Genomic DNA, 12,305 nt, shown 5'->3' with positions numbered 1-12,305 from the left:
GTGTGCTGAGGGGTCTCCAAGCATTATCCTGTAGAGATCGGAGTCTGCAGGCGTGGAGTAGCAGGGTGTGGGAATTTTCAAGGCACTTTTGGTGCGTCTCCAGAACACTGGGCCTCAGGGCGCCACTTCTAGGGCCCAGCGGATTCAAAGCGCACTCTCAGCTCGTCCCCTACAGGTATGCTACCACAGGGCGTGGGGGAGTGAAGGCACTCTCTATGCGCGCCCCCTGTGCGCGGGATCACAGGGCTTGGAGGATTCTAGGTGCTTTCTCGGTGTGTCCCCAGTGCCAGGGACTGCAGGGCGTGGAGGTTCCAGGTGCTCTCTGGGAACGCCTCCTGCACGCGGGTCCGCAGTGCTCTCCTGGTGCGTCTCCCAAGCACGGGACTATAGGGCGTGGGGTGTTCCAGGTGCTCTCTGGAAGCACCTCCTGCGCAGGCCTGCCCACCCCAGCGCTTGCAGGGGACCGGCCGCCCCAGAGCTAGCACGGGTCTGTCCAGCCCAGAGGCGTGCTTGGGTTCCTGTGGGATAGCACCGTCCAGCTGAGTGCCAGACCACAAAGGCACGGGGGAGTATTCAGTGTGCCTTTTGCCTTTCTCCTCAGTGCACAGGACCGCTGTGCTGTGCGTCACCTCCCAGACACAGTTTTGGCAGTTTCAAGGCACTCGCCCTGTGTCCCTAGACGCTGGAGTCTCGGGGGGGGGAGGGGCGGGGAGATGAGCACCAATTGTGTTCAGGCTCTGTGCATGCCCCTGGGGGGCCAACTCCCGGAGCCTCCAACCCACCACTGTCCCTACCCAACTCACTCAAACCTCAGGTTCTTGCAGTCTGCCTCTTCCTCTGGTGGGAACCCTCGCCACAGGTGCGTCTCCCGGCTACTGCGTCTGGTGTAGGTCCTTGCGAGTCCCGATGGAACCTGGAAGCTGCAGCTGGCGCAGGTCCCAGCGGGGCTTGGCGACCAGGGTGGGCAGATGCCAGCAGGTTCCGATGACTCCAGGTCCTGATGTCCGCAGTGGGCGCAGGTACTGGTGGGTCCTGGCGACCAGGGTGAGCAGGTGCCAGCGGGTCCCGAGGTCTGCGGGTTGACTGCAGCTTTCAGCGTCTGCACTCAAAGATGACTCAGCAGGTCAGGAGCGGAAAGTCGTCTTCCCTGCCCTTTGTTTTGTTTTTCCCTGGTTGCTCTTCCAAGTTGTGTGGATTTTTTTGGCTCCACACTGTATAGAGAACTTCACGTTCTTCTCCCTGTAGTTCTATGCTGCTCCACTTACGCTTTTGTCGCGTTCTAGCCCTCTCTGTCTGTGAGCTCCCTCACAGTCTTCCTCCTATGTCGGCCATCTTGCGAGTCTCTTGCCTAACTTTTTCATAATATTCTATGATGTATTTAGAGATTTCAAAAACTGGATCAAAATTAAAATATATTTTAATTCCATTTCCAGGAACCCATTATTATTGAACTTAAATATTAATTAATATCAGTTAACTTCTCATCATATATCAGGTACAGTTAACAAATGCTTGGTAAATATTAACTCATCAAATCATCAGAACAACTCTAGTGGTGAGAGCATTACTTTGACTTCATAAGTGGAAAAACCAAAGTAGAGAAAAGGGAGATAATTTGACTAATATCACAAAGCCAGGAAGTCAGAAACTCAACAAGCAATTAATGCAGTCAAATCTAATTCATTGATGAAATCAACACTTCTGCGGTCCCTTAATTTGACCCAGAAACACTAAAGAGAATTACTGAGAAGACATGAGCATTATATTCCTAGGTTTTGAATTTGTGAATGATAGCTGATAATAACCTTTAAAAGTTGTTGACACACCTGGAAGAAGCTGTTAGCATAAAATACTGAACTTAGATTGCATTATCCTGAGGGAAAGTATGGACCTTAGGTATTTAATTGTAGATCTACCTTTATTACTGGACTTTATGTGCTACAAAATTTTTTTTATTTTTCAGATGTAGCTGAAAGGAAAATAGGGTAAAAAAAAAAAGTAAAAACTATACTACAAGTTCATTTAGGAGCATATACACTTTAAATACCATCCATTCACTTGTGCCACATTCAGTTCAGTGCTGTGTAAACCTCATCAATTACTTTGCAAAGTATGCCCAAACCTCAATGTTACCATTTTACTAAAAGCAATTAATTTTTTCTCCATGCAGAATTATGAACACATGAGTTAGACCTCATTTCTTAAATAGCTGATGTTGTGTACAAGATGCTGGTTATATGAAATTGCACTTGAAGAAGCCAGACAGATCCTGGCAGATCCTTGGAGAAGTTTTGGCAGATCCTGCTTTTCATTTGGTAAAATACACAGTGAGCCAAGAGTTAAGAAATAGACAATGAGTATCTAATTCACAGTGAGTCAGGGAAAAGGAATGCACCTCCATGGAAATAATTTACAATCAATCTCCCCAAGTTAAATATTTCTTTCAAGATGACATACCATCCGTTAATAGATACAACACACACACACAAAAGGAACTGACAGGGCAGTATCTATGTGATTTCATCATATTTTTCAAGAGAAAGTTTTTGACAGAAAGTACTTAAAGATGCCTTTCAAAGTGAAAGGAGCATAAATTTACCTATATGCCTTGAGACAGATATTATAAATATATCGTCTTTGGTGTAAACAAGTTTCAAGAGAATCACAAACGTATGACTTGTTTTTAAAAATGAAGATATGTATATATACTATATATAAACCTGAATATATAGGTAATAATTTCAAGCATTAGTAATTTTAGGCAATTTTCTAACATTGAATATGTGATAAAATAGACAGATGCAGACTTTACAGGAGAAACAAGACTAGAAGATCCTGTCCCCGTATGCTACCAGTAACTGCCTTTTTGAGGATGGATTCTTTTTTTAAGTTTTATTTATTTTTACTAGAAAGGCAGGTATACATTGAGGAGGGATTTTAAGGGGCATGCTCATTTTTTCTTTTGTTTTTAATATTTTCCAACTCTTTCTTTGCAAAATTGGAAAAGCATCACAGAAATCTTCCACCTCTTTAGAATGTGTGAGGAACTCGTTAATTATAACCTATCAAGAATATAACAGGTAACTTTCAGATAACAGACTCAAATTAGCATTAGACATTAGCAAAACTATAAAGACATGCAGGGGAAATCAAGAGTGATCCTGACAAGCTCTTAACAGGAGGTCATATGCACAGAGCAGAGGGGGAACCCCAGAGTGGAGCAGGAGGACAGGAGGAGGCTTTATCCCAACCCTGGAGACTCCCGGATCCTCACCAAGGACTTGATAGTATGGGCACCAAGGAATACATCCCAACTGCCAAAGGGAATTGGAGTGCCTTCGGAGACCAAGAACTCTGAGGTCATCCACTCCCACTTGGATCTCCCACATGGGATGGAAGATGCCCAGATCCTTTCTCACAGGATCCAATGACATCGGAACAATAGCCGGGAGCCCTGAGTGGACTTCAGAAACAGAAGAACAGTACACTTCCTTTAGGAATCGAAAGGGGAGCTTTCTCTGGTTCTTACTTAGTTCCAACTTTGGATCCCCACCCTCTCTTGCAATGACCATCAGGGTTGCTCTGGAGCCCCACCCCCCAAAAAATAGATTAAACAGACAGAGAACAACAAGGAAAGCTTAGAACCAGACAGGAAATGGTCAGCTTGGACTCACATATACCTTACTAGGTAGGACACAAAGATTAGTTACTCCTCACTAAGGTATTGAAAATTTCTCTGCACACCCCTCCTAAAACTGTTCTGTGCCTCAACTGTTGACATATGCCTTGTTAGAGTTAAAAGCCAGTTCAGACTATCCTAAAATCCACCAAGTTCAGTAAAAATTATGCTTCAACACTATAAACTGCTAAATACAAAAATGAAAATAGACATGAGATAGCTGAATAGTACCCTATAGCCATTTTAAGGTGTATAGCAGCCAGTTGTGTATAAACTGAAATTGAAATGTCAATGAAGTTGTCACAGGATGTGGTTAAGAACTTGCATTTTCTATCATATTGGTCACTCAATACCATGTCAATTAACTCCATAATGTTGTAAATTGTTGTTGATGTTATGTTGTGGCTTTTCATTGGACAGGATGATATTCTGCCAGCTCTGCTTTCAGACCAGAGTTGGTCTCCCCAAGAAACTGTTGAATTGATCTGGAAAATTAGACGTTGGACTCTATGCATGGTACATGCATGCAATGAAAGAGAATCATGACTGGATTTGAGCTGTAATACTGCAACAAGGTGGAGGAATCCACCATGGGAGGAGGGTATGGGGAGGGGTTGGGGGAATCCCAAAGCCTATGAAACTCTGTCAGAAAATGTAATTTAAAAAATTGGAAAAGTATCAATAAAGTGATCTATTAAAAACATATAACTAAGATCAGTTTTTGGTGCAGTAGTTATGAAACAGTGTAGGATGACTGCTTCCCATACTAGAGCCCCTGGGTTCAAGTTCTGGCCCAGTTGTTCATTTCAGATTTCTCCTAATTTGCAAGGCAACTCCAGTACCCCAGTCTTTGCCACACATGTAAAAAGCCACATTGAGGTTCAGGAATCCTACCTCAGCCTGGCCTGCCCTGTCGACTGCAGGCATCTGAAGAAAGAACCAGTTGATAAAACATCTTTCTCTATCTCTATATATCTCCGTGCTTTCAAATAAACTGGAATACATATTTCTAACTCTGTATCTATCATTTATCTCCCATCTATCTATATAAAGGCATAGAAGCTCTAACATTCCAAAGTACTGTCAGAGGAGGAAATATCGATTACCTTGTTTTGATTGGCAAACATTGAAAACACGTATTGAAATGCCCTTCTGTTCTCCATATTCATGATTAATTACTATTATGATTGCATAATAATATGTATCAATTTTTTTCTAAAAAAACTAAAAATTGACAATTTTTCTAATTTGGCTACATATGACATAATCTGTTGCTTCATATAAGATATAAACAGAGTCTGAATTTAAGATTGTAAATTGCTTCTTTTATGAGAAATACAGAAATCAAACTATAGAGAAATATAAAAAAAAAATTTCCGAGTAAGGTAAAAGCAATAAGTGTTCAAATTCCCTCCCCCCACCAAATCATGGATGCAATCTCAATTCTTTAAATACATGTATTTGAGTTTTTCTAATTTACAAAAATTTTTTAAAAATCATTATTTGTAAGCATGATAATATAATGCTTTCACACATCTTTGGTAACTAGTGTCCACTTGTTCACTGCTAAAGAAGACAGAGAAACCCCAGCTTCACATCAGCAGCTAAAAGACACGTGCATGTCTTTTTCCAGTATTAGTATTGATTAGATTATATAAAAATACATTTCACGGGTAGGCACTGTGATGTAGTGGTTATCAGCAACTTGGATGCCCAGGTTTAGTATTCTGCCTTGGATACTGTCTCCATTATTGTGCCTGGGAGGTGGAAGCATGTGATAGTTTGATTGCCTAAGTTTCTACTACCCAGATGGAACACCCAGATAAAGCTTTTGACTTTAGCCTGGCTCAAACAGGGCTGATGTGCATATCTGAAAAAAAAAAGCAAAACAAACAAACAAACAATACCATGACAATTAATTCCATAATGGTGTAAATTGTTGTTGATGTTATATTGGGGCTTTTAATTGATCAGGATGATATTCTGCCAGCTCTACCTTCAGACCAGAGATGATCTCCCCAAAAAACCGTTGAATGTATCTGGACAATTAGATGCTGGAATCTTTGCTTGGTATATGCTTGCAATGAAAGAATCTCAACTGAATTTGATCTGTAATACTGCAACAAGGTGGAGGAATCTACCATGGGGGGAGGGTAGCGGGAGGGGTTGGGGGAATCCCAGAGCCTATGAAACTGTGTCACATAATACAATGTAATTAATAAAAATAAAATAAATAAAAACAAAGGGAACATTCTCTCTCATTCTGCCTCTCAAATACATGAATAGGAACACATTTATAACAGACAATAAGAGATGATCTACTTGCATTTCTACTTGATAATAGTAAGAAAAACATCCCCAGCCCCAGTTTTCTTCTTGTGACCCTGTAATCGCTGAACTCAGAACATACAGATGTAGTAAAACTTTGTGCTTGCTAGGATTTGACTGTTGTGTCCCTCTCAAATCTCATTTTTTAAAAAAACATTTAAACAATAAAACTAATCAAAAGGTTCTCACTGACATTAGAAAATGGAACCTTTGTGAGAACTGCCCTGCCCATCCCATATATGAGGACACAGCCAGAAGCCACTCTGGAAGCAATGCATCCTTCTTGAGACACTGAGTCGGCTGGTGGCTTGCTTGTAGAGTTCTCAGCCTCAGGCACTGCAGCAATGCATTCTTCTGGTTTACAGATTATCCACAGTCAGATATTTTGTCACAGAAGCAATAAGGACTAAGGCATTGTTATTACTCTGAAAATTCAATAGTTGTAGTTCAGACACAACCTATACCATTATTTATGAGAAAATTTAAGCTCTCTTTTCCTTTAAAATTGTTCCTAATTGTTTAAACTTCAGATTTAAAAGCCCAGGGCAGGAATTTTGAATATGGGTATCCAGAGCACATTAGGGTGTAGTTACGTGGCAAACCAGGAATCCGGCATTAGGGTCATTTGAAGAAGGTTTCCGAGTGTGTTCCAGAAGAGTAGTTGGAATTTAATGAGTCAGAATGCCCAAGATGGAGCTAACGCATCATTCGCTACCTTTTTTTTTTTTTTTTGCCTTTGCAAAGATTTTTGGCTTTCTTGAGATGCTCTTGCAATCTAATGATTTTTATACATTTTTTTCTTTTGCTTCAAGGTCATAATGCTACTTAGTAAACATTCTTTTAGAATCTGATTTTCTAATAAAATCAGAAATGTTGAAGTAGAGAAAAAAATATGTTGTACTGAAAATCTGTTTTAAGACAGCAGAGTATTTATTTATACTTTGGAAGCGAAATCCATACTTTTCCATATAAACACTAAGTAAATGACACATGCCAAAGTGAATAAATTGTTGAGGTATCTTAATTTTGGTCTCTTTAGCAAACACAAGTACAATTAGTGTTTTGGTTCTTCCAGACAAGCTCTAGGTTTGCAACTCAATATCTTCATAATACATTCCATTTTCTGTCCTGCAAAATATTTAGTTCATGCTCATTTTTGTATGTTTCTCAGTCCCAAATTATTCCAGGGCAACACTGTTAGACTTTACTCTCACTTTTGCTTCCATTTCACAACTTGCTAATGAGCTTTAGAGTCTACACAGAAAAGGGAGTTGTGATCCTTTCCTTTAACAATAATCACATAGCTTTTAGTCCTCCCAGTGTACATAGCAACTGAGGGTTTCCATAATTGGTAAGTGCAAGTCAATTGTGTAGTTACTCTATTTCTTCATCAAATTCTCAAGTCTTCTAACATCACTATACACATACAGCTATATCAGTGATGTTCAGCTCCAGCTTACACATTCAACTCACCTGGGAACCTTGAAAGGCACACCCATGTCTGAAGTTGATCCACAAAAAGGTGGACTTAATTTGTCTGGGGTGATAGTCTATCACTGTTCAAAATATTTTTAGAAGCTCTAAGAATGATTCTAAATGAGCAGCCATGGAATGAATTTCTACTCCCCTTAGTATTTATCTAGTACACTGTGAAAGCGTGGAAAATCTTCTCTGTTGGAGTCTTCAATATGTTTAAGTGAGAGATTATACCTAATTTATATATTTATTTTGATATTGTTGGCCTGATTTCCAGAAAACTTACAAACAGTCCTCTGTACGCCACTCCAGAAAATCCCCAAAATCAAGACCACAATATTTTATTAGGAAGAGCATGAACTGAATGGAAATGCAAGACAACAAGCAAACTGAATACAACACTGATATGATTTAGCAGAGCCACGAGACAGGTACATATAAAACACTAGGAGAGAAAAACACATCCACTTGAGAAATTAGTAAGGGCTAACAAAGAGTGAAAACTTGGGAGCAATCACAGATAGAATTCCAAATACATTTATGCAGATGTTTTAAACAGAAGGAAATGGAAAATTGAACAAAAAATGAGAATAAGAGAACCTGCTGTATATGAAAGAGAACATGATAATGGAGAGAGAAAGAGGTGGATTTGAATGACATCCATTCAGTAAATATTTTATATAACATTTGAGAAACAACTGTGCAAGTTGGTGATACAAGTAGAAAATTGGCCTGGAGTCAGGGAGGGAATCATGGAGGTGTACAATATTCTGTGGTTCAGGAAGGATTCTACTGAAATTGCTATACACAGTTCAAAATGCACTCATGCATTTGGGTTTTAAAACTATAAATCTCCCAATTATTGTGTAACTTAAATATGTTTCTGCATGATCTGAATTGCATGGTATGGATATGATTAGCAAAGGTTTCTTAAACTGTCATTATATGATCAATATCTTCATCAAAAATTGATCATTAAATCCAATGTAATACTGCCACCTGTCATGACAGCATCCTATATTACAGTGCCAGTCAGAGTTCTGGCTATGCTACTTATGGCCTAGCTCCCTGCATATGCCCCCTTAAAACAGTGGAAGAAGGAAAAAGTGCTTGGACCCCTTGACCCCCCATCCACATGAGACAGCTAAAGAAAGCTACTGCTCCGGCTTCATTTGAAGGTACGTGACAATATTTTTTCTCTCTCTCTGCCTTTCTCCTTGTCTGTGATTCTGTCTTAAAATCTATACATACATACATACACACAAATATGTGTGTGATACATATATATGTACACATGTACATATGTATATGTATATATTTAAAGAGAAGATCACTAGGGAATAGGAATGCAAATGACATCTAGTCCTAGACGGTTTAGTTGAGAAGTAAATGATGACAAAAAATATATTTGTTTAACTGATCTAAACACTTGGGTGTTTATTTTGGTAGGTACTCGAACAATGAATCCAAGAAAAATTCCTTAACTTCAGGTAATTTTCTGCCTTACAAAATGTGCCCGTATACTTCATGTCCATGTTACTCACATTAAATGTTCATATTTGCTTCTTTCCCTTATTTTTACTGACAAATGCAATATTTGCTATTGAAAGAGGCTGTAGTAAGGTATTTCTGTGACAGAATATCACTTCAGGCACCAGCTCTGTTTTCAACATTGTAAACAGGCTATTACCAAGTTCTCCTTTGTATTTCATTAACAAGTGGCATTTGTCCTACATGATTACCCTATCAAGTGTTCTTTCAAGATCCACACTAATGTATTTTTAAAAATATTGTCTTTTATCATTACAGGTATCCATAAAACCAGAGAGCTTATGCAATATATGAAAAATAAGGTTAATCAGTGTTTATAATTATTGAACACATTTTCCCATTTTTCATAGACTTGATAATGGCATATTTTTCTATGTATGTATGTTTTTTATGTAACAGCCCGGCAAGGCCAGAAAAATGATGAAGAATCCATTATTCATGCACATTTCAAAAATCAAAAAGGTATTTCTCAGGGTCTAACACAAATGCAATATTTGTCCTTGGCAGTAACAGAGTGAAACTTCATAATTTATAAACATAATTTGCAAATTTCACAAAGATTCTTTATATGCTGCACCAGATGCTAATGCTGTGAAGATAGTTCTGTGTCTCCTAATTGTATCACAGTTTAAAAACTGATTAAAACACATGATTAACTCAGTCCTTAAGGTAAAGGCTTCTGGTTCCAGACAAAATAGACTAAACACAATCTATCATTATCCTAATCAAAATGAAACAGTGTAGATAAATATATGCCATAAATGAGAAGGTTCCAAGTGATGGAGAAGTTAAGGGAAATTGGATAGGGATCTGAGGTCTTGAGAAATGACATGATAGCACGTTAATTTCTTTTCCTTGACTCTATCTCAAATTGGATAGCAGAGAACCCCCCCCAAAACAAGATTACATTACAAATAACACCCAGAGAAAGTCAAACCGGGGGGTGGGGGCGGCGGCGAACAGCGGCCTAAGAGAACATGCAGTTTTTAATCACCCTTGACTGTCCTGGAGCGGGGACTACAAAAACTGGCATTCTGTCTGCATCCAAGGACGGCGCAGGGAACAGGTTGAAGCAATGGGGAAGGAAGGGGTGATCTGCTCAGAGGTTCACCCTTGTGAATGCCTGCATCCACCATCAGATTATATGAGTTCAAGGCCTGACTCCACCTCTGATCCTAGCTTACTGATACTGTGCACAATGGCAGTCGGCAGGCAACACTTGAGAACTTAGATCCCAGCCACACGTGGAGACACCTGCACTGACTTCCAGGACCCTGGCTACAAATATATAAAAGTAATGAACAAACAAATCAATAAAGTTGCATATACGATATTACAGCAAGGTGAGGAAGGGAAACATATCTCTTTAGTATAGACCACAGGCAAAAACTGTCTTGAATCCCCACCCCTAGTTCAATAAAGAGATGGTCTTCTTTGCCCAGGGAGTCTGTGATTTGAACAATCTTGCATGAAATAAAAAGAATAATCCTCTCTCCAGCAGAGCCTGAAGGTAGAACTTCCTCTCTCTATGGTGGTAACAAAACAACAGAAGTATGTGGCAACAGGAAGGTCTGGAGGAAGGGCATGGATATTCAGAGTAACTTGTGGACAAAAAATTCTTATGGCAATTGAGTAGTTTTACAGTAAAGGTTATGGTAATGGTCACAGTTTTATGAAACTGTAAATCCTGTGTCTGTGAAAAAAATGACAGTAGAAAATCTTGAGAACTTGAATAAGCACTACAACTGAGTTAACAGAATTAATCAAAATCAGTTTTGAAAAAGGAAGGAAGGAAGGAAGGAAGGAAGGAAGGAAGGAAGGAAGGAAAGAAAGAAAGAAAGAAAGAAAGAAAGAAAGAAAGAAAGAAAGAAAGAAAGAAAGAAAGAAAGAAAGGAAGAGAAAAAAGAAAGAATAAAAGAAAGAACGAACTGACAGGTAATGCTTAGTGAGCTGTCTGTTATTCAATTCTACTTTACTTCAGTTCTCTTTTTCTGAAAACCTGGACATTGAAAACCAGATCCTACACGTGATTTGAAAAGCCCTTGTTTTACCAATCAAAACTATTTTCCAATATATTACTAAACCCCCTATGACTAATGAATGACAATTTTTCCATAACTTGCAAGATTTGGGTTTTTAGTTAAAGCTGAGTATCTACATGAGAAGGAAAATAATTTTTCAAACCCGAGTAATGCTTTTTGTGATGCTCATGAATATAGTCACAGCCAGAGGATATTAGATAAGCTTAACTGGATGGGGCATGGGAATGTAGACAAATGATTGAGGCCAATACCTTCTATAACAGCATTTAAAAACAACTAAAAAAGTTGGAGAAAGGTACATGAGCATTATAAATATTGATGATTACACTGTGTTTTTGCATCATGCCTTTTGCTTAAGGAATGGAAAGTTTTCTCATTAAACTCCTTCATTTAGGTGTTAAAGTTCTGTATTGATATCTCTTTTTCGATTGGTACAACTAAATGATGAGGCAGCTATGAGCCTTGCCTCCGGCAAAGCAGATCAAAGCCATAAATTATGACCTAGATTTCTCAAAATCGTCGACTCTACAACTAAATTAGACCATTTCCAGGTAAATCTATCTGCACACATTTCCATTGTACAAGCAGAGATTGATATTGAAATGCCATTGCTTTCTCAGTAGCATAGCTTTCAAAAAACATTCTGTCAGGACAGTGCTCTTCAATAAGCAATATATGCAGGCATGTTTAAGCTACAGAGTGAACTGGAAATGACAGAAACTATTCATCCAACAGACCCAGATTTTTATCTTTAACTTATGTACAGACTTCTGCAAAGAGAAGACATTATCATTAGTGGAATGCATGTGTTCCTCCTGTCTTTACTTACTTTCTTCTCTCTGTTTCAAATCTATGGAGTAACTTCCGAAGACCACCGTTCTTAAACCCCTGAAAATGGGCTGCTGGGGCTCCCACAGTGATGACATCATAGAGAGCATCTGGAACAGAGATGAACCAGGAGATGAACATTTTGCAAGCATTTATCTGTAGCATGTTGGTTTCATTGACACATAGATACTGTGGGGAGTTTGAAAAAAAAATCTGTTTAATATCGTAAAAATTACTATGTACTCACATCTCAAGGGGGCCAGAGAAACTAATGAGGAACTAATGAATCTTTCTAAAAGCCACCTGTGCACCTAAACAAGTTATAATATTTCCCTGATTTATGACTGCATCTTAATTATATGCTACAGCATAGAACAGTATGTTCTTTCATTCTCCCATAT

The 12,305-nt window shown here is 39.0% G+C and overlaps 1 protein-coding gene across 4 annotated transcripts in view; it reads right to left on the bottom strand.

Moving 5' to 3' along the window:
• INPP4B (inositol polyphosphate-4-phosphatase type II B) overlaps nt 1-12,305 on the bottom strand; it is a 378,253-nt gene that overhangs the window by 152,169 nt on the left and 213,779 nt on the right. For all 4 annotated transcript variants that reach the window (XM_004588140.2, XM_058666822.1, XM_012927832.3 and 1 more), the window contains exon 12: nt 11,906-12,014. In XM_004588140.2, coding sequence (XP_004588197.2) covers nt 11,906-12,014 — 109 coding nt within the window. The remainder of the gene's footprint in view (nt 1-11,905; nt 12,015-12,305) is intronic.

Source organism: Ochotona princeps, chromosome 7 (genome assembly GCF_030435755.1).
Source record: "Ochotona princeps isolate mOchPri1 chromosome 7, mOchPri1.hap1, whole genome shotgun sequence".
Lineage (NCBI taxonomy): Eukaryota > Metazoa > Chordata > Mammalia > Lagomorpha > Ochotonidae > Ochotona > Ochotona princeps.
The sequence above is the reverse complement of the archived record's forward strand: the minus strand, read 5'-3'. Positions and strand labels throughout refer to the sequence as shown.